At 40.1% G+C, this 23,775-nt stretch overlaps 1 protein-coding gene across 7 annotated transcripts in view; it reads left to right on the forward strand.

The window, feature by feature from the left end:
* Positions 1-23,775, forward strand: part of PAM (peptidylglycine alpha-amidating monooxygenase) — a 152,869-nt gene that overhangs the window by 117,822 nt on the left and 11,272 nt on the right. For all 7 annotated transcript variants that reach the window (XM_081320261.1, XM_081320264.1, XM_081320265.1 and 4 more), the window contains 5 exons: positions 6,879-7,008; positions 10,699-10,815; positions 12,972-13,044; positions 13,398-13,608; positions 14,344-14,544. In XM_081320261.1, the coding sequence (XP_081176387.1) occupies positions 6,879-7,008; positions 10,699-10,815; positions 12,972-13,044; positions 13,398-13,608; positions 14,344-14,544 (732 nt within the window). The remainder of the gene's footprint in view (positions 1-6,878; positions 7,009-10,698; positions 10,816-12,971; positions 13,045-13,397; positions 13,609-14,343; positions 14,545-23,775) is intronic.

A 23,775-nucleotide genomic window follows, 5' to 3' on the forward strand; every position in this document is an offset into this window, starting at 1 on the left:
GTCTGAAATGGCATGGGGTCTCCTGCTTAAGCAGGTGGTTGGACTAGAAGACCTCCAAGGCCCTTTCCAACTGTTATTCTGTTACTTAAAATTCCTGAAGCCATCACTTGCCTCCTATTTGGGATGTATATAATTTGTGTGTTTGTACTCTTGATTTAAACAGCAATGCCTTTTGTTACCTAAAGGAATTTCCTCAGATTATAAAAAGGAATTGGGGACAGGGGGTTAATTGCTAATGTGGACATTATGATCCTATATATGGAAAATATTTTCCATTCTATATAACAAGTGTGTCAAACTAGCAGGTCATAGGCCAGATGCGTCACATACAGGCCACACCCACCCTGGCTCTGCAAAGGCAAAAAAGATCACAATACATCACGTGATGCAATCGAGTTTGATACCCGTGCCGTAGGATTTATTCTGACATTGCACAGGAAAATACCGTATATACTTGAGTATAAGCTGAATTTTTCAGCCCACTTTTTGGGCTGAAAAATTCCACTTCGGCTTATACTCCAGTCAACAAAAAAAAACTTACCGAGGACTTGTGCGCGGCCGAGGCTTTGGTGCTTCCGGGATCGCGCGCACCTCTCCCAAGCCACCGCCATCCGGAGACCTGCCGAAGTTTGGGGAGGTTTGGGGAGGTACGCGCGCACCTCCCCAAACCTCCCCAAACGTCGGCAGGTCTCCGGACCTCCGCGCCTTGCCTGCCTGCTTCTTTCCGCAGCGGAAAGAAGCAGGCAGGCAGGGCGCGGAGGAACGGAGACCTGCCGACGTTTGGGGAGGTTTGGGCGCCTCCCCAAACCTCGGCAGGTCTCCGTTCCTCCGCGCAGACCTGCCGACGTTTGGGGAGGTTTGGGCGCCTCCCCAAACCTCCCCAAACCCCGGCAGGTCTCCGTTCCTCCGCGCAGACCTGCCGACGTTTGGGGAGGTTTGGGCGCCTCCCCAAACCTCCCCAAACCTCGGCAGGTCTCCGTTCCTCCTGCCGACGTTTGGGGAGGTTTGGGCGCCTCCCCAAACCTCGGCAGGTCTCCGTTCCTCCGCGCAGACCTGCCGACGTTTGGGGAGGTTTGGGCGCCTCCCCAAACCTCGGCAGGTCTCCGTTCCTCCTGCCGACCTTTGGGGAGGTTTGGGCGCCTCCCCAAACCTCCCCAAACCTCGGCAGGTCTCCGTTCCTCCTGCCGACCTTTGGGGAGGTTTGGGCGCCTCCCCAAACCTCCCCAAACCTCGGCAGGTCTCCGTTCCTCCTGCCGACCTTTGGGGAGGTTTGGGCGCCTCCCCAAACCTCCCCAAACTTCGGCAGGTCTCCGTTCCTCCGCGCAGACCTGCCGACCTTTGGGGAGGTTTGGGCGCCTCCCCAAACCTCCCCAAACCTCGGCAGGTCTCCGTTCCTCCTGCCGACCTTTGGGGAGGTTTGGGCGCCTCCCCAAACCTCCCCAAACCTCGGCAGGTCTCCGTTCCTCCTGCCGACGTTTGGGGAGGTTTGGGCGCCTCCCCAAACCTCGGCAGGTCTCCGTTCCTCCTGCCGACCTTTGGGGAGGTTTGGGCGCCTCCCCAAACCTCGGCAGGTCTCCGTTCCTCCGCGCAGACCTTTGGGGAGGCGCCCAAACCTCCCCAAAGGTCGGCAGGAGGAACGGAGACCTGCCGAGGTTTGGGGAGGTTTGGGGAGGCGCCCAAACCTCCCCAAAGGTCGGCAGGTCTGCGCGGAGGAACGGAGACCTGCCGAGGTTTGGGGAGGCGCCCAAACCTTCCCAAAGGTCGGCAGGAGGAACGGAGACCTGCCGAGGTTTGGGGAGGTTTGGGGAGGCGCCCAAACCTCCCCAAAGGTCGGCAGGTCTGCGCGGAGGAACGGAGACCTGCCGAGGTTTGGGGAGGCGCCCAAACCTCCCCAAAGGTCGGCAGGAGGAACGGAGACCTGCCGAGGTTTGGGGAGGTTTGGGGAGGCGCCCAAACCTCCCCAAAGGTCGGCAGGTCTGCGCGGAGGAACGGAGACCTGCCGAGGTTTGGGGAGGCGCCCAAACCTCCCCAAAGGTCGGCAGGAGGAACAGAGACCTGCCGAGGTTTGGGGAGGCGCCCAAACCTTCCCAAAGGTCGGCAGGAGGAACGGAGACCTGCCGAGGTTTGGGGAGGTTTGGGGAGGCGCCCAAACCTCCCCAAAGGTCGGCAGGAGGAACGGAGACCTGCCGAGGTTTGGGGAGGTGCCCAAACCTCCCCAAAGGTCGGCAGGTCTGCGCGGAGGAACGGAGACCTGCCGAGGTTTGGGGAGGCGCCCAAACCTCCCCAAAGGTCGTCAGGAGGAACGGAGACCTGCCGAGGTTTGGGGAGGTTTGGGGAGGCGCCCAAACCTCCCCAAAGGTCGGCAGGTCTGCGCGGAGGAACGGAGACCTGCCGAGGTTTGGGGAGGCGCCCAAACCTTCCCAAAGTTCGGCAGGAGGAACGGAGACCTGCCGAGGTTTGGGGAGGTTTGGGGAGGCGCCCAAACCTCCCCAAACGTCGGCAGGTCTGCGCGGAGGAACGGAGACCTGCCGAGGTTTCGGGAGGCGCCCAAACCTCCCCAAAGGTCGGCAGGAGGAACGGAGACCTGCCGAGGTTTGGGGAGGTTTGGGGAGGCGCCCAAACCTCCCCAAAGGTCGGCAGGAGGAACGGAGACCTGCCGAGGTTTGGGGAGGTTTGGGGAGGCGCCCAAACCTCCCCAAAGGTCGGCAGGTCTGTGCGGAGGAACGGAGACCTGCCGAGGTTTGGGGAGGCGCCCAAACCTCCCCAAAGGTCGGCAGGAGGAACGGAGACCTGCCGAGGTTTGGGGAGGCGCCCAAACCTTCCCAAAGGTCGGCAGGAGGAACGGAGACCTGCCGAGGTTTGGGGAAGTTTGGGGAGGCGCCCAAACCTCCCCAAAGGTCGGCAGGAGGAACGGAGACCTGCCGAGGTTTGGGGAGGTTTGGGGAGGCGCCCAAACCTCCCCAAAGGTCGGCAGGTCTGCGCGGAGGAACGGAGACCTGCCGAGGTTTGGGGAGGCGCCCAAACCTCCCCAAAGGTCGGCAGGAGGAACGGAGACCTGCCGAGGTTTGGGGAGGTTTGGGGAGGCGCCCAAACCTCCCCAAAGGTCGGCAGGTCTGCGCGGAGGAACGGAGACCTGCCGAGGTTTGGGGAGGCGCCCAAACCTCCCCAAAGGTCGGCAGGAGGAACGGAGACCTGCCGAGGTTTGGGGAGGTTTGGGGAGGCGCCCAAACCTCCCCAAAGGTCTGCGCGGAGGAACGGAGACCTGCCGAGGTTTGGGGAGGCGCCCAAACCTCCCCAAAGGTCGGCAGGAGGAACGGAGACCTGCCGAGGTTTGGGGAGGCGCCCAAACCTCCCCAAAGGTCGGCAGGAGGAACGGAGACCTGCCGAGGTTTGGGGAGGTTTGGGGAGGCGCCCAAACCTCCCCAAAGGTCTGCGCGGAGGAACGGAGACCTGCCGAGGTTTGGGGAGGCGCCCAAACCTCCCCAAAGGTCGGCAGGAGGAACGGAGACCTGCCGAGGTTTGGGGAGGTTTGGGGAGGCGCCCAAACCTCCCCAAACGTCGGCAGGTCTGCGCGGAGGAACAGAGACCTGCCAAGGTTTGGGGAGGTTTGGGGAGGCGCCCAAACCTCCCCAAAGGTCGGCAGGAGGAACGGAGACCTGCCGAGGTTTGGGGAGGTTTGGGGAGGCGCCCAAACCTCCCCAAAGGTCGGCAGGTCTGCGCGGAGGAACGGAGACCTGCCGAGGTTTGGGGAGGCGCCCAAACCTCCCCAAACGTCGGCAGGAGGAACGGAGACCTGCCGACGTTTGGGGAGGTTTGGGGAGGTGCGCGCGATCCTGGAAGCACCGAAGCCTCGGCCGCGCGCAAGTCCTCGGTAAGCTCCGGGCGGTCACTTGCTTCGCGTCTCCTGAGGGAAGGGGGGGCGACTGGAGCGGGCGTGTTTCCTCGCCTGCTGGGCGCCGCGATTTGCCCGGGGAACGCGCGGGCCCCGAATGGCAGCGTGGAGCGAGGAAGCGGACAGCCAGGGCTTCCCCGAGAGCCGCGGCCACACAGGGTATTCCTGTGTATTCAGGCTTGCAAAATGGCGGATCGAGCCTCTGCTGGCGGCAGAGGCTTGCAGAACGGCGGATCGGCTTATACTCGAGTCAATAACTTTTTCCAGTTTTTGGGGGTGAAATTGGGGGTCTCGGCTTATACTCGAGTCGGCTTATACTCAAGTATATACGGTAATAGCATTTGCTATTGCATCTCTACTCTGTTGAAAAGCAGCTGGCAAAAATGCTTGTTAATTAGGTCAGTTTTTCATTATTACTTAGGGAAAATAACGTTATTTGTAACCTGATGAACAAAATATTAGTCTAACTGCAGCACAACTAACCCTAATTGCAGCCCCTCTTTGGAGACTGTTTCACACAAAAGTAAAATAACAACTTTTGTGGTGTTACGCCAATGTAGAGATCATAACAACAACAACAGCAACAACAACAATAATAATGTTGGAAGGGACCTTCGAGGTCATCTAGTCCAACCCCCTGCTCAGGCAGGAAACCCTATTCTTTATGGGTTTTGTTCATGCTTTTCATCTATTTGCTTATTATATTCTATAAACTCAGAAACTGAGCTACTGTACTAGGTAGTTACATGCAGACAACTGGGCAGGAATGTCTTAAAACAGACATGTCAAATTCACGACATCACGTGACGTTGCGTGATGTATCGGAGCTTTTTCTCCATTGCCGGCAATGGGGTGGGCACGGCTTCCATGTGACGCATCTGGCCTGTGGGCCGGCAGTTTGACACCCCTGTCTTAAAAGGTATATAAGTAAATTTTATAAATTTTAATTGTTAATCAAAATTGAAACCAAAATTAGCTCAAGTGATCGAAACAGTAGACCAGACCTTTTCATTAGTCATCATGCCCTAACAAGGATAGAAGGCTGAAAGAAAATGTTGTGAATGTTTATGTAAGAGTTTATGGTATAGTGAATATGTAAGTCATGATTATTATTATTATTATGCTGTATATACACACACACACACACACACACACACACAAACACTAATGCTTTATGATTATGTTGCACTTGATTGCATTGGTTAAGAAATGTTGTAAATAAATTACTTGTAAATATAATAAATTAAAGAATTTCATTACATTCCTGGATATGTTTACTTCAAATCTTTGGGACTTATTTTAAAATTAGTATCACTATTATCTGTTTGGTGCTTTATTTTATCGAAAGTTTGTTTTTCTTTTGATTTGTAAGTAGAAAACAAATTGTATTTCTACTTTTGCAGCTAAGGTTTTCCTAAGAATAATAAGTTCAGTAATTTAAAAAAAATCCAGAATCCTGAAATAATGGCATTAACCAAGCAATCAAGGAAATACTAACTGAAGCATGCAAGTCTTGTACTGAAATAACCTTTTGCACAAACATATTTGGAATTGTTTTAATTCTGTGTATGCAAGGTTTCAAACAAGAAACTCTTGTTTGAGAGTGGGAGTAGGAAGAGAATAGAAACAAATAAAATTCAGCATAATTTTATACAGTTATTATAGACAATTTGTTTGGAAATGAGTCTGAGCAGCAGTCATCAAATTGTGGCTACTGCTATTTCTGTCAAATTGATGGAATGAGCAATTGCTGTCTCCCTCTGTTGTAGGCAAGCATAATGCTACTGACAGTTGACTTATTGGAATATGAAATATTGGCATTTACAGCATAGATGATATAGAAAGAATGTTGAGATGAGTTCATTGTACATTACGCTTCTAAAAGAAGATACGGTTTTCATGTCTTTGGAAACTGCTGGGGAACATGCCTGAGAGATCTATGCTGAGGCTGGTTGTTTTTTTTAAGAATAAACAAACACTGGCCAGGTTCATTCATTGCAGTTATATAACAACATTATAGCTTGCAGAGTTTTGGCCCCTCACCAGCCTAAGTATTAGTCCATTATGGTTGTCCAGCAGATCTTTGAAAATTTGTGATTAGCTATGTTGTAATTATACGATGGACGCGGTGGCTCAGTGGGTTAGGACGCTGAGCTTGTCGATCAGAAGGTTGGCAGTTTGGCGGGTCGAATCCCGAGTGCCGCGTAACAGAGTGAGCGCCTGTTACTCGTCCCAGCTTCTGCCAACCTAGCAGTTCTAAAGCATGTAAAAATGCAAGTAGAAAAATAGGGACCACTACGGTGGGAAGGTAACAGCATTCCGTGCGCCTTTGGCATCTAGTCATGCCAGCCACATGACCACGGAGATGTTCTCGGACAAACGCTGGCTCTTCGGCTTTGAAACGGAGATGAGCCTCTAGAGTTGGAAACGACTAGCACGCATGTGCGGGGGGAACCTTTACCTTTTTAATTATACGATGTGCATTATACCATGACATGCAAAAGTACAGACAATCCTCAACTTAATGACCCCAGTTAAGACTGGAATTTCCATCATACATTGCTGTGGTCATAAAGCAAGTCATCACATTACTAGGCCCGATTTATGTCCATTTTTACCACTTTTTTGTGAATTGCAAGATTGTTAAGGAAATCAAACAGTCCTTAAGCAAATCCAGCTTCCTCCACTGACTTTGCTTGTCAGAAACCAACTGGAATCTAGTTGCTATCACATGATCAGAAGCCACTACAACTGTTGTAAATGCAAACCAGCCTGAATTATGATCAAGCGACTTTTGGGAGTGGTGCAGCAATTGTAACTTAAGGGTGGGTTGTAAGTTATGTTTTCTAAGGCCTTTCTAATCTTGAACCATTGTTAAACGTATGGTTGTATGTTAAGGACTACTGTATGGTCAAGTTTCGTAAGAAGCACATACATTATCATAATATATAGAATAAATATATTCCTCATTGATTTTTTTTTTCAGGTTTAAAGATAGAAGAAGTGGCTGACTGGCCAGGCATAACCCTCAAACTAGGCCAGGTTTCTGGGCTGGCCCTGGATCCTAATAACAATTTAGTCATCTTTCATAGAGGTGACCATGTATGGGATGCAAAGTAAGAAAACCTAAGTCTATATATCCATCTTCAATGCTTTCGTGTTTATCCCTTAATCTCACTCTTTCCTGGCTCTTTGTGTGTGAGATCAAGTTACATCAGCTGCTTAAGCAGATGGTTTTATTTGAAATCACATTAAAAGAGCAAGATTTTTTTTTCATAATCATGTTCAATGGCTGTTAATTTAAATACAACTAGAAAAATGGTATGACATTTATCTCTATTCCTTAATTTATTTAATAGGATTTTCATTTTTCATAATTTAAGCGAAGTTGCAAGTTTCTGTGGAAGTTATGATGGTCGTTCTTAGTGATAACAGAGTAAAGGAACCTCAGCATTTGAACATTCTTGAGAGTATATATTCCAAATGCTTTATGACATTTTGAAAAACAAGTTATGCTTCAAAAAGGAAACTCATTAGCCATATCATCATTACAAATTTGTGTTTAAACTTGAGCTATGCAAATAATTCAAAAGGTATCCTGTAGAAAAGATACTAAACCAGGTACTACATCCATGTAGTAAAACCATGTAGTAAAAGGCAGTAAACCAGGCTTTTGCAGTATTTCAGAGTGCTGCTTAAATGTAGAAAAAGCATGATAGATAATTTTAATGAATGACTTATAAGTTGTAAGAGAATAGATGGATGCTCATTACCAATGTACTTACTTTGTGGTTTCCATTTATGTTTTTCTGAAAATCCAAAGAGTCTTGCCTAATATTGTCTCCAAAATAGGCTTGTTTGATTGGTTCAGAAAATGTAACTGGCTCAAAATTACTAAGTGAGCTTCATGACTGAGCAGGGCTTAATTCTGGTTCTTCCTGATCTACATTTTAACACTTTAACCACTATAATTTATTGGCTGTTTGCTTTTATTTTAAAATATCCTTATCGTAGCTTAAGTTTTCCAAGTGGACCTGTCTTCCAAACAACCAGCCTATCTGAACTGATGGTGTTAATTTGAACATCTCAAAGCCCAAAATAAATAAGCAAATATTTTTTTGCTTATATTTGCCTGAACCATCCTCAGTGGCATGAGCATTTCAGTATTTGTCAAGGATGGCATTTTTACTCTCGGTAGATCAAGAGATTAGAAATAGAGTTACCTTTTCAACATAGCATAAAATAGTAGTAAGTGAAAATAAATGAGCCTTGTATATTTCTGCAGTGAAAATCCCTCAGAGATTTGTAAATAATTTTTTTAATAAGAGCATATTACTAATAAGAGGAAGGCAATAACGTAGGAGAAAGAATGTTTATTATCAGATGGAATAGTTTCCTTCCCCTCCCTTGAGAATTGGCCTTCATTAACAGCCTTGACTAAAAATATGCACATAATCAGAAAATTAATGCACAATTATTAATTGGGTATAATATTCTTTATCAGTCATAGAGGCACTCAATTATTAGCCTTAGGAATTTGGTTCATCCTTTGTGGTTGATTGCTTCCCCATCATACAACAAGAAAGATGCAAACAGATTATCAGTGCTTCAGGCAGAGTACAAAATGGCAGCACTGTATTAATAATACATGAACATAAAAAGCTAAGCATCCCTACAAGTAAATGTAGCAGCTGCTTGAGAATATTAGGCAACTTCATTTAGTATTATCCATAGAGTTCTATGGTCAGGATCTGATGCGATGTGTCTATATCAGCTGTTCTGCCCCAAACAAGTTAAGCCACTGTCAAATTTACAAAGCAGTCTGTTCTTTAAATTGCTGCCTTTGGGGGTGCATGCTCTTTTGCTTGATAATTTTCCTCTATTCTGATGAGATAGCAAGTTCAAGAGAACCCTGCCAAATAACAGATAAACAAATGTTTTTGGAACATGCCTCAAGTCTGAAAATCTGCTTGTAACCTTGTTATCCGTCTTGATAGTGTATATCTGAATTTTTCCCTATAGTAAGACTTTTTGTAGATGAATAAAATATTTTAATATGCTGTTCTTAAACCTAAACTTAGTCTTACTTGGAATAGAAACAAATGTTATTTAAGTTAATTAAGATTCAGTTTCTTTTATTTCTCAATATGTTAACAGTTTACACTGCTTTGCTCTTCTCCCCCCAACTTCCTTTCCTGGCTTTCCAGAAAAAACTCATTGTTAAAAAAAATAAAACTGAAATTATTCAGTCACAGAACTTCGTAGATAAACTAAGTCAATTTGGTACTCTTGAATTTATGTAGAATATGTGCCCTGGATTCATTAATGTCATTTTAAGCATTTCTTCAGAAGGGTTTCTATAAATAAGAACAGTGACCTAATTAATGTAATAATAAAAAGATACTTAAAAGTCAATTAATTTATGTAAAATTGTTAAAATTGTAATTGTTCAGCTCCTGTGGATTTTTCTTAATTGCTATGTTGTGGGTTGATTCTGTAAGGAGAATGTAAGAAATATGTTTCTTATTACAGTATTATTTTACATGTAATTTTAGCAGTTTATATTTTGTGTTGCATTCTAGCATTTTAGTTATAAATATAAGAGAAAGAATAATAATATGCCCATACAGTTAATACTATACTTCAGTCAATGCCTAATGCTTATATCAAAAGACAACTTGCAATGAGAGGGATATATACAGTAGTTAATTTCTCTGGGGATAATGGCATGAGTGTTTATATCAAGCGTATAATTCATAATGATCCTAGTATAATTTTCAAAATACTCTAATTCTAGTTTAAAATAGATTGAATTACTTAAAGGTTATCTTATGGTGTATACAGTACATTTAAAATCAGGTATTACTTTGATGTAGAAACTGGAGGGGGAGGGAAGAAAATGTAAGGTTCATATTTGCTTGTGTAAGTGTGTTTGTGTATACATACAGTGTCTAGTAAGAATCTACTCTGAAGGCTTTTCCATGACTTTTCGTTGTATCTGATATAATATTTGAAAAGGCATCAAAAAAGCCTTCAAAGAAGTTTGTTACTAGACAGCCGTTTCCATAATGGTGAGGGTTATGCTGACAACATGGTAACACAAAGTTCAAATGTATACAGTTTTAAAATGTAAACTTTGAGTCACATCAGTGAGAAGAGGACAGTATAGATCTTTAATGCAGGAACACATATAGGTTGTTAATAGAAAGACCTGCAGGTTCCTGAACGAAGCAGACACTTGATATCAACCTTTAGAAAGCTATCTTCCTAGCTTTCCAGCTATTACCAGGCACCAAGGGTGTTACCTAGTTGGATAATGAAATGTCTGCAAGCAATCAGCCAAGCTCAGAGTATCAAGGACTCTTTAAAAAAACTCTGAGTGAGAAATAGTTATAAAAGAAAGAGTCTGAGCTAGGAAAAAGTTTTAATAGAATCTAAAGAACTTAAAAGAATGTTCACGGTTTAAAAGAAGCACTTAGGGAAAAACATTAAAGCCTTGAGGGATTGTGCGGTCGATTGAGATCTTATGGTTATTTGGTCTTTGGAACTGATAAGCATACTTTAAATTATTACAGTGTACTATACTCACAAATTTGCTGCCATATTTACTTGGATATTTCCAAAATGAATGCTACATTGAACATAGCCAGTCATAAAATAGCTTTTTACTGAAGACACAGTAGTGAACGGCCAGATGTTAATATTCCAGGCCAGAATTCTAATTCATGTTAACTAAAATGTGGTCCAACAAATTTTGAGAAGGCAGTTTTATACTAATATATATTTCTTCCTTTTTTTAACTTTAGTTCATTCAACAATAGCTATGTTTATCAACAAAAAGGACTTGGACCAATTAAAGAAAATACCATTCTTGTAGTAGAGGCTAGTACTTCAACAATTCTTCGTTCCAGAGGAAGAAATATGTAAGCTCTTTAAAAAAACTTTGATGTATTCTTTGATCAGTTTGAATTGATTAATTCTGTTTTATTGTAATAATCTATTTTTGTGTTGAAATTTCTTCAATTTGGCCAGTCTATTTGGAAATGATTCTTATTTTTGCCTCTACTGTTTACTGATTCACATAAACACAACTCCAGTCAAAAATAAGTATATAATATGTCTGTCTATCTGTCTGTCTGTCTGTCTTGGAGAAAAATAGCAAGGATACAGAAAGTTTGCCAAATGACTGCTTATACTTGACCTGGCTATAAATATTATGTGAGATGGATGTACTTCTATCACTCAATTACATACTGTGGGATGGGATTGAAAGTCATCCTGTATTCTATTTTATTGCTTCAGTGTGGTGCAAAAGTCACTTTTCTCACATATCTCACATGTTCCTTCTAGACATGAAATAGGTGTGATCCTCTATCCTGGATCAATCTAGTAAGCAAAGTAGGAATCGTTTCTCTTCTGTATTCCCTCTAGATATGTATTTGTTTTCATGCATTCTGTAAACAGCAGTTCCAAAATATTCTTATACTTGAGTGACATGATTGATTGAATAGAATTTTTGAGATGAAGATTGTGATAAGATTGACCTTTCTTTACATGCAACATACTGTTCTAGCTCTTGGTAGCTTTTCAGTCTGTATCATTCCTGCAAATTAACCTGAATGTTATTGCATGCCCATCATCCTTGCAAAGCTTTATACACTGTCAATTAAGATTCATTAGGGAATTTTAAGCTGAATACATTTACAAGGCTTCCCCGTGATCAAGAATCCTATCTTACCAGGACTTTCAGTTGCAATGAAATCTGTAGACATGTTTAGCTGAATATGCTTTTACTATCCAGGGAACGTTGATTGTCAACACCTGAAAGAATAAAGATGTATTGGAAAATTGTTGAGGCTGGGATTTCTTTGCATACCCTTTGTGTATTTTCATAAAATAATTAAAACCATTGCTTTTGCAAGTTGAATATCTACAGAGGATTATACTTTCTTAAATCATCTGTTTCCTGTACCTTTAATAACCCAAATTAAAAAGTTCAGATACAATGTTTATTCAAGGGGAGGATGAACCCCATCAGTTAGTTTACCTAGAAAAACTTCCTACTTCTTTTACATATTATCAGCTAATCTAATGTTTATAATATATTGGCGGGATTAAGGGGAGAAAGCTTTTCAGATAGAGTTATATTTTTTTGTCCATAAATTAATGTTCTTGCCATAATTCAGCAGTGTTCGATATTGTCAAATGCAGTATGCTTCTAGACCAGCTGTGGGATTTAGGAGCAGGAGGCATGACTGGTCAATTCCAGTTGGAGTTTACCAGATTAGTTTCAGTAATAAGTGTTGGTGGATTATACAGGGGATGAAGAGTTCCCTGATATTTTGGCTGTTCCTTTTCACCCATCAGTAGTTGGGAAAGAAAGTATCTATGGTTGCCTCTAACATAACCTGGATGGAATGCTTCCTTTCCTAGTGACTTTTATCTGATTATCAGTTTTGAAGTGGAGTAATTGTAGCCCCATGTTGACACTAAATGGAATCAATTATTTGCAAATTACAGAATACAGAATAACAGAGATGCAAGAGACCTTGGAGATCATCTAGACTAACTCCCTGCTGAAGCAGGCGGCCCTATGCCATTCTCGACAAATGACAAGTTGTAGGACAAGGAGTGTCAGAACCTGGGGGTAGAGTTAAAAGTGAGATCAGCCTAGAATCTCTATGTAGCCACAAGCAAATAAAATCCACTCCCCCCCCCCCGAATTCTGCTGACCCTTATCTAAATCTAAGCAGGTGCTAACTGTTAGCTGAAAGGATTCCTGTGCATAGGCACAATTAGTAATAAATAGGTTTATTAATTGGACCTTGATATGTAGACCTGACCTTCGCATCTGTCACAGGTATAATACTAAAGACAGGAACTAATTGAAAAGAGAAAAAAAGAAAAGGGCTACAAAATTCTTATTAATTTTGGTATTTGTAACATGTCTCTCAAAATAAGATAACACTAGGTCCATCTCTTGAAACAGCTAAACAATTGAATAAAACAACTAAACAAAACCAGTTGTTTTTAATTCTGCTTTGTTCCTCTAATTAATATTACTTTCATTTATTCTCAGGTTTTATTTACCTCATGGCTTGAGTATAGATAATAATGGTAACTACTGGGTGACAGATGTAGCTCTTCACCAGGTATGTAGAAATAGTTTCTATATTAACAAGAAAATCTAAATCTACTGTCGTTCTGCCTCTAACTAACACTTTGGGTATATTTGTCTAGTGTGGTTTGAGGAAAATATTTGTCAATATTTTTTTACTGTATTTGGGTAAAATACAGTCAACCCATGGGCTGACATGTTATACAAATCCTGTGAATTCAGTTCTTACAATAGATTTTGTAATGCTCTTATGAATATTAATGTCTATACAGCTGTTCTCTAAAGAAAGATATATTCTACAGGTCAAATGTTTGATCTTCCTGTAAGCTATAGCATTTTTGTATTAGTTTCACTTAAGTGAAGCTTTTTATTCTTTTACATTGTTAGGTGTTCAAACTGGCATCAAATGGTGTGGAATCTCCCTTGCTGACTTTAGGGAGCGCTTTGCAACCTGGAAGCGACAAATTTCACTTCTGCCAACCCACTGATGTGGCAGTGGATCCAACAACTGGGAATATTTATGTGTCTGACGGCTACTGTAATAGTCGTATTGTTCAGTTCTCTCCAAATGGAATATTTGTCATGCAGTGGGGAGAAGGTATTGGATAGAAAGTTAATTCTTTTTTTTTCCTCCTTGGAGAATAGCTATATACAAAATAAAGTTCAGATTTTGCCCTCCTCCCGCCCTCTTAGTCACACTGAAATCCAAGATTTGTGGGTATAAGGCAGTGTTTCTTAACTTTAGCAGCTTTAAAATATGCAGAATTCCAACGCCCTGAATTCCGAGCCAGTGCTGGCTCGGGAATTCTAAGAGTTGCAGTCCATGCATCTTAAGGTTGCTAAGGCTGATAAAATATTTTATAACATCATATTTTTAACATTAACACATTCTTATTGTATAAGGAACCTAAATTACCATTGATAATTTAAGTGGGTAATAAAAAAGTATTAAACCATGTTTTTAATCATTTGGATATTTGGATTTTTCAAGATACAGATATTTTAATTCTTTTTACATACAGCCGTCTGTTAAATTTAGTCACTAACCCAAGAACAAGGGGAAAAGGTGCTTAATTATATCTGTTCAGAGACTGAAAGTTCCAGTGGTTGCTTCACATTTTTTTCTTCACTTTCTTTTTCTTCAAATGCAGGGCTCTTCAAACTTGGCCCTTTTATGACTTGTGGACTTCAACTCCCAGAATTCCTCAGCCAGCATGAGGAAGTTGAAGTCCACAAGTCATAAAGGGGCCAAGTTTGAAGAACCCTGTTCAAATGTGACCATCAATACTAGCTTTATTTTTGTCATATTTAAAATAAATATCTCTTCTTTCAGAGACTTCTATAGGTCATGCTAAACCGGGTGAGTTCAGCATCCCTCACAGTTTAACTCTTGCATCTGACTTCGATCAGCTATGTGTAGCAGACAGAGAGAATGGTCGTATTCAGTGTTTTAAGCCAGAAACAGGCAAATTTGTGAGAGAGATCAGACATCCATCATTTGGAAGAGAAGTTTTTGCAGTTGCTTACACTCCAGGTAAATATGAAAAAGTGTTGCATCGATCATTTCTATTCTTGGTCTCTGGCTCTTTGAGATTTTTTTCTACGGTTTTTAAAAAAATAAAATTTAATTATTGTCAACACATGCAGATTTCCTTTTTCAGTGCTCGAGTTTCATAAAAACTAGTAGTCAGGAAGAGCTTTCCCGATATATATGATCAAAACTATGTTTGTTTGCCATTTATTAAGGAGAGAAGTGGAACTCCAAAACAGAATTTTTGTTAGAAAGAAAAACAGAGCCTAAATGCATAGACTATCTGCAATTGATTATGAATATGACATAGAGAAAGGGCAGAGGGTATTAACCTAACAGAAAAGTCCTGTATTTTTTCAACTAAACTGATGTTTCTTCCTAAGCTATATAAAACTTCATAGTATTGAAGTCATATGTTCTGCTTGATACCATTCCTAATTTGCACATTTTTTCCTAAGCCTTTGGAATTTTTCTTATAATTTATTGATTTTTAACAATTACAATCTTTAGTGCTTGGTAAAACAATGTGTTGTCTAGGTTCACATATTTAACATTAACTTCTTCAATATAAATCAATTCAGTACTGCACAATCCAGTGTTTTTCCCCTGATCCTCCTTTCTTCCCCGTATTTTTTCCATTTCCCCCCCGATTATACAGTTACAATTCTTGCTACTATTGATGCATACAAAGTTAAATATAAACATCCTCATCATATTTTACTAATATTATACAAATAACAATAGTATCAATTCATACATCAATATGCTGTTTTTCATGTTCTTACTAAAATTTGATTTCCCATCAATATTTGAAATAACTTTGTCAGTTATGATTTTCTCAACATTAATTACATTTATATGGCTAAGAGTTTTATTCATACCAGCCATCCTCTTATTTTAATATTTTCCATATCAAAAAAGGAAAAAAATGCTATTTTAATTCTAAATCACATCTTTCATTATAAAAGTCTAATTATATCTAAGGGTCATCCGTTCTTTTAATCATATTCAAACAGATATTTAATCATATAATGCCCTCTCTAATAGGTCAAATCTTCTTCTTTTTAAGTCTAACTCTCACTTTCTTTCTTTGCTAAGTAGCTTTTCACGCCAAGGCAATTAAATCACCCAGGAATTTTCTTTCTATTTTTGTAAAAGTTGCTTGGCATGAGGAAGACAATTTAGGTAGGGTATTTGCGTTTTTTTGGGGGGGAGGGGAATTCCACCCATTTATATTCCTTAAGCAACTCCCACTTTCCTTCTCCCTCAATTTCTCTTTTCATTTTTTTTTCTCCCAAGTTGTGACATTTCCCCTGACAGCTCTATATTCTACTTTTTAAAATCTTCTTTCTTATCATCAGGTATATTTTGCAAACCTAAGGGGCAAAACGCCTTTTCCATATTCGTTGTTATGGCTGTCTTGCAGTATTTTATTTGTATATGTCAGTTTATATTTCCCTTCTTTTATATTTTCTGTCTCTGGGTTAATTTCCTCTGCTTCATCTTCTGATTTCTGGTTTATTTGTTTATACAAATTTGTTCATACAAATTTTCTAGTTGTAGATTTAATTTAGAGATTTGCTCATTTGTATTATCTAAATTGTTTTTAGTTTCATTATGGTTTCTTTTTGTGTCCTCTTTGTGTGTGACAGTTGTTTGGTGAATTAGTTGTAGCAGAGAGTATATTTCTTTCTGAAAGGTGTTTATTTTTTCTTGAGGCATCATTCCTGGAGATCCTTGATTAGCCTGGAGGTGGAGGTGCAAGGTATATTTTCTTACCACTTTTAGCTGGGTGTAAAACATCCATTTTGTTTTTCCCCTCCAGATAATCTGTCAAAACTTTTATGTTCTCCAAATACAAGTCTTGTCTACTATCACCAAGCTTAATAAGAGTAGAACAAAGTTTCATCTAGTTTTTTGATCTTTATGTGCAGCCTTTGTAATCCAATAGGTTCCAGAACATGAGTCCAATCCTAAAAGCACTATTTTGTAGTAATCCTTTGTCTGAGGTATCCAAGAATTGTCGATGAGGCAGGGTTGTAATCCACAATGTTCAAAGTGTTCAAAATGTTTAACCACCCTTCATTTGCTGACATCTGGCTGTACTATTTTTTAGAGGAAGAAAGAAAAGCTGTTCTCACAACGCTACTTTCTCTATTAGATGTACAGTAATGTTTACAGTACATTTATAATGTATACTTTATACATTATATAAACACTATACACACACACACATATTTATTTTTTTAGGGAGAGCAGGTGGTGGGCGGGCTGATTACACATTCTGTGACCTGACAGTTAAATTGTCACACAGGTATGTATGTTCTTTCCACCTGTATCCCTTACTCTGATGATGTCAACAGGAGGTTGACAAAAGCTCAGTGATTAAAAGGCTCTTTTGTATCCCAGAGCTCAGTAGCTTTATTGGTTTTCTAAAATGAATGAATGAACCTTTATTGTTAAAGTACAACTATGTATACATTGAGATTGGCTGAGCCTCCCCTCGTGCCCCCCCACCACAACTCACAGTGACAACAAACCCACTATCTTGTTACACCATTTCAGCTAATTGCACAACACACCAGCCTTGCAAGTCAATCATACATAAAGTTATTTCCCGTTCAAGAGCCTGACAGCCCATGGATAGAAGCTGTTCTTCAGCCTGTTGGTATGGCTGGCTATACTCCTGTATCTCCTACCCGATGGTAGGAGAGTAGAGGTACTGACCAGGGTGTGAGTCTTCCCTGAGAATTTTTCTCACTCTTCCAAGGCAGCGAGCCCTGGCGATGTCATCCAGTGGTGTCAGGGGACAGCCCACAATGTTTTGTGCTGTGTTCACTACCCTCTGTAATATTTTTCTATCCGCGGCTGTCAGGCCAGCATACCAAGCCACAATACGGTGTGAGAGGACGCTCTCTATAGTATACCGGTAAAAGAAGGTCATTAGCCGTTGTTCTACCCTGTTCTTCCGCAAGACCCTGGGGAAATGGAGTCTCTGTTGGGCCTTTCTGGCCACCTGGGTTATAATGACTTTCCAGGTAAGATCTTCACAGAGGTAGACTCCCAGGAATTTAAAGGAGGAAACTCTCTCCACACAGCCCACCCACCCACCCCGATGTAAAGTGGGGCAGGTTCCTCTCTTTTCCTCCAGAAGTCTAGCACCATCTCCTTTGTCTTGCCGATGTTCAGGTGCAAGTTGTTCTCTAAACACCATATGGATAGTTTTTGTACCTCCCCCCTGTATGCTGTTTCATCTCCACATGTAATAAGACCCACTATGGTGGTACCATCTGCGAATTTAATTATCTCAGTAATGGGTCGGACGATACACAATCATATGTGTACAATGAGTACAGGTAGGGGCTAAGCACACAGCCCTATGGCGAGCCCGTGCAAAGCTTCAGGGGGGTGGATAAAACAGACCCGACCCTCACTGTTTGTAGCTGGTCCCTTAGAAAATCTTTAATCCAATCGCAGATGGAGGGGGGAAAATTCAAGTCAGTCAGCTTTTCAATAAGGATGCTCGGCAGAATGGTGTTGAAAGTCGACCTATAATCAGTGAAAAGCATCCTGACATAGCTTCCAGGTTTTTCTAGATGGCTTGCTACAGAGTGTAGAGCAGTAGTTCTATACATACATACATACATACGTACGTACGTACGTACGTACACACACACACTACACAAACACACACAACTAGTATAACTGCTTCATTTTTCTCTGCTTTTAAACTGGAAAGTTTTACCATTGCTGAATTGGTTTTCAATTTGTCATCACTACTAGCCTCAGTTCCTCACATATTTTTACTTGAAAATGAGCTGCTATGTTCAGTATCATCCCATATCTTCTATAACAAATATGCAAAGATATGTATTCATTTCTGCTTTTATATACCACTTTTTCATTACTAATTCAAGGCAAAACAGAATGTCTCTCCTATTTATCACCCAGCCATGTGAGATTTGAGCTGAAAGAGAGAGTGCTTGGTTCACATTGAAATAGGAAGTTAAGCATGGGTCTTTCTCAATCCATATCAAATACTTTAACAACCTATTTGCAAACTCATTCTTTCTTTATTATTCAGTAGTCCAAACATTCCTCTGTTTTCTCATTTATGAAGTCATTGTTATTTTCAATATCCTTGGAGATGTGCTTCACAGAATGCGTGTTTGCATCATTTATTATATTTCATTAGTTCTTCAGTGCCAGCTTGTCTTTAAAAAAAAAGTTACCATTTGAGCAGCATTTTCATTTTTTGAAAGGAGAGCTGTCATTTTTCTCATAGTTTCTATGACATTGATCATCATCCATGCAGGTCACTGCTTTGACTTTACATTTCCTAGCTAGCAGAATGCAGTCTGGCTGAGTTTTGTCCCATATGTGTGACAGTTAGCATGCTGGTTTCACTTAACTAACAATGGAATTTAGAGTTATCCGTAAGGCCACGGAGATAGGGGAGAATAGATGCTTGATTTTCTCATTATGTCAAACTACTTGCATTCAGAGTTTGTGCCCTGAGTTGCTTTAATAGAGGTAATCATAGAATTCTGGGAGATTTAAAAGAGATTCTATAAGGCCCTTAGTATTTGGTGGGAGACCAATAGAGATTCCAAGGCTAGACTGCTAAATTAACACACACCCCACCCCCCAAAAAAACCTAGAAGGTGGCAATGGCAAACCTTTTTTGTAACATTACCAAGCAAACTGCATGGAAGCAGTTGAGGATATCTTTATTATGCTATAATTAGAATGTTTCCTTCAATAAATTTTATTCTGCACCATTCACAGATGGTTATCCTAACTACACTGACTTGTTGTTTCCCTTTCAAGACAGTTGACTATTAATTATTGCCTCTAATAAGATGAATACATGCTTCATTGAGGTTTTTACAAATACTTGTAGGAATAATTTATCTTGCTTGACCTTTGTCATATTCAGATCTTAGCACTGTTACTTTCGTTATTTGTCTATTTTACAAATTGATACTTTTCAGCTAAATTTTCTATGGATAATGGTACAGTATTTACTCTGAGACACATTTCAAAATATTGATCTGATTTGAAATGTCTCTATGATGTATGGTTTGTTTCAAAGATAAAGATAAAGAAATTGACAATATCTTTGGTAAGAGAAATGACAGGCTTATCTAAGAATATATTGGGACACACAGCTACTTTTTAAAAGTTATATTCTGTCCTTTCAGCAAAACGTTTCCTTAAATTTCTTAAAGCTACAACCCCCTTTTTTTCAAATATGTAGAAGCCTGTAAAAGTTGGGCTGCTTTAATGAATAGAAGTACTACTCCTAACACAAAATCCAGACCAGTTCTTCTGAAACTCAGCCTTAATAAAATTCAGTACTTAAACGTTTTGCAAGTACATAGATAAACAGTATAAACCTAAATGTATTAATTCTAACAATAAAGATGTATCTTAAAACTCCTGATCAAAATTAAATAGTGTTTCATTAATATGTTTGGACTAGTTTAGTCTGAGATATAATAAATGTTGCATTTCTCAAAAGAGAAACATATTTTGGTAGAAGGGCATAATCTGTGCCTCCATTCCCCAGTCTTAGATGTGGCCCTCAGAGAGCCCTCAAAATTATTCCTGCTGAATTATAAATTGTAATGTGACAGAAGTGGAAAATTACTAAATATATGTCAAGTAATCATGTCTTTAACTCAACCTAAATGAACTAAATAAGGGACGCGGTGGCTCAGTGGGTTAGGACGCTGAGCTTGTCAATCAGAAGGTCGGCAGTTTGGCGGGTCAAATCCCAAGTGCCGCGTAACAGAGTGAGCACCTGTTACTCGTCCCAGCTTCTGCCAACCTAGCAGTTCGAAAGCACATAAAAATGCAAGTAGAAAAATAGGGACCACTACGGTGGGAAGGTAACAGCGTTCCGTGCGCCTTTGGCGTCTAGTCATGCCGGCCACATGACCACGGAGACGTCCTCGGACAAGCGCTGGCTCTTCGGCTTTGAAACGGAGATGAGCACCGGCCCCTAGAGTCGGAAACGACTAGCACGCATGTGCGGGGGAACCTTTACCTTTACCTTTAAATGAACTAAATACATTTAGTTTTTTTAGCCTGGTCCTTCTATTTTGTTATCCTGGTTTATTAGAAATACCAGAGAAATATACTGCTGTTGATAGATAGAAAGACTAAATTGCACAAGATGATTGGAATTCTTGATGTATTTTTTAATGTAAATTGCAGGTCTGACTCCAGCAGAAGGTAGAGCAATGAGACTTGGGCAACAGAGGAACTTAACCTAATTGAGCCATTTCATTAACTCCTAAGTTTATATTAGAAAGTTCAGTTGCAAATTGTAGGCAATGTTCGGCTATAAGAAAAGTAGTAATGATATATATATATATATATATATATATATATATATATATATATATATATATATATATATATATATATATATATATATATATATATATATATATATATATATATATATATATATATTGCTCAAAAAAATAAAGGGAACACTTAAACAACACAATTTAATTTAATAGTAGGATGTCTTATTTTCTGTTCCCTTTATTTTTTTGAGCAATGTATATATATACATACATACACACACACACACACACACACACACACACACACACACACATACATACATACATTACATACATATTTATTCTAGGATTCTTACCACATTGCTACTGCATGAAAACCAAAGCATAAAGATGCAGCTACTGATTACTTGGGTGGTGTGATGGCTCAGTGGTTAAGACACTGGGCTTGTTGACTGGAAAGCACTGCACAATGGGTGAACTCTTGTTACTTGCCCCAGTTCCTGCCAACCTAGCAGTTCAAAAGCATGCAAATGCAAATAGATAAAAAGATACCACTTTGATGGGGCTTCATGTTTTGCTGCACATTCCACTCTGCAGTCTGATGTCACACTGGCCACATGACCATGGAAAGGTTTTTGGACAGCTCTGCCTCAATGGCCTTGAAATGGAGATGGGTACCACCCCCTAAAGTCAGCTACAACTAGCAGAGCAAAACCCACAGGGAACCCTTAACCTTATCTTTTATTGATTATTTAACCATTTTATGACGTAAAGTTTAGGGAGATTGTTTTCTGTTAAGACAGAGATGATTTTATCTCTTTATCTGAGATCTTTCCTTAATAGATCTTAATAGTTATTGACAAAGAAGCAAAAATCATCTATAAATATAGATTTCTCTCCAAAGGTCAAGAATAGAAATCAGAATGCTATTTTTTCAAGTGAGACATACTATAAACATTTAATATGTCTCCATTCTCAGGCTAAAGAAAGTCATCAGAGAATAGATATCTAGGCTCCTAGATATTGAATATCAGATATCTCCTAGCATTTATCCAAATACAATCTAACTACCCTGAGTAGAAATGAGCTAGTGACATAACTATTCCCATTTCAACAAAGTTTTTTTCCCTTGGGATTAAATACTAGCTTCCTTTCTATATTTTTAAATAAGAGATTTAGTTACAGGTTTCCATAGCTGGTTGAACGTGCTATGTACTTACCTGCCTAAAATCCCTATAAGACTAAAAAAATGGGGGTGAGTGATATTAAAGAGTTTTAAAAGAATGTAGTGCTGAGAACTTAAATCATTGAATCCCATGAAGAATTTTTAGGCCATTATACAGTATTTATTTCTAGAAAATATCTTGCCACAGTGTTTGTCAGTCACTCACTCTACTGTAAGAACACATTGTAACAAGGCTGCCCTCTTATGTTCAGTGGACTTATCTTGATTAAGACTCTGACCAGATTCTTGGAAACCTGTTTGTTTTGCTTACAATTTTCAGTCAATTTAATGAAAAATAAACTGTGTTAAAAAATCAGAAGATAAAGTTGGGGGGGGAGTGGACTTGGAAGTGTATCAGTTTTATTTCCATTTGATCTCCAGTCCATCCTTTATACTGGACTCGAGCATGTTGTTTTAATAATAATAATATAATAATAATAATGATAATGGTAACGATAATGATAATAATAATAATAATAATAATAATAATAATAATAATAATAATAATAATAATAATAATAATAATAATAATAATAATAATAAAAATAAAAATAAAAATAAAAATAAAAATAAAAATAATATAGTAGTAGTAATAAAGTTGGAAGGGACCTTGGAGATCATCTAATCCAACCTCCTGCTCAGGCAGGAAACCCTATACCATTTCAGACAAATGGATACCATTTCAGACAAATGGATACCATTTCAGACAAATGGGTACCATTTCAGACAAATGGAAAACACTTCAGACAAGTGTTTGCTTCTACTGTTTTAGAACTAGATGTTTCTGTAAAGCCATCACAACACTGTCTTATCAGTAGCCCTGAGCTAAACATTATCCATTTACAAGATGTAAATGATACCTTGAATCCTAAAGAGAAGTAGTAAAAGGAACCTAACGGAACTGTAACATTTCTTGGGACAGTGTAGGAGATTCCATTCCTATATATATAATTAATATTCAAGATGCTTTTCAACCCTCTGGAAAGGGAAAAAATGCTGGGAATGTCTAGCTTTTATCTCTATTCATACTAGTGAGGACCCCAGACAAAGAGATAGATGTGTGATGTGTATATTTTATTAATAAATATCCTGTTGCAGCAATTAATTTTTTTCCAATGTATTTTTCTCCTTAAAGATTATACTACTTGCACTCTGCAAGGTGTGCTAATTATCTCCTAATAGTCATAGCTAAAAGGAGCCTTGGTGGAGCAGTGGGCTAATGCCTCCTTAAGTAACACCAGCTGCCTGCAATTAGTGCAGGTTCGAGTCCCACCAGGCTCAAGGTTGACTCAGCCTTCCGTCCTTCCGAGGTAGGTTAAAATGAGGACCCAGATTGTTGGGGGCAATAAGCTGACTTTGTAATAATGCCACTTGGGGGGCCCCCAAAAGCCCTAATAAGCAGGCATATACATAGAATGAAGGCTATTGCTAAGCACATTTAATTTGTGCTTAGATTGTAAGCCGCCCTGAGTCTTCGGAGAAGGGCGGGATATAAATGGGATTAAAATAAAATAAATAAAAATTAATATTTGTGTGATGGTACAAGATTGTCACTATTAATTCACTGTTGCAAAAGCAATGAGCTCATGTACATTGGTAGTTTTGTTGATTTTAAGAGTACTTCCTCAAAAAGGATTCTGTTAGACAAGAAACAACTTCAGAGTTCTGCAGTTCTGAAATCCCAGACCT

Source organism: Vipera berus (genome assembly GCF_964194415.1).
Source record: "Vipera berus genome assembly, chromosome: 2".
In the NCBI taxonomy this organism is placed as follows: domain Eukaryota; kingdom Metazoa; phylum Chordata; class Lepidosauria; order Squamata; family Viperidae; genus Vipera; species Vipera berus.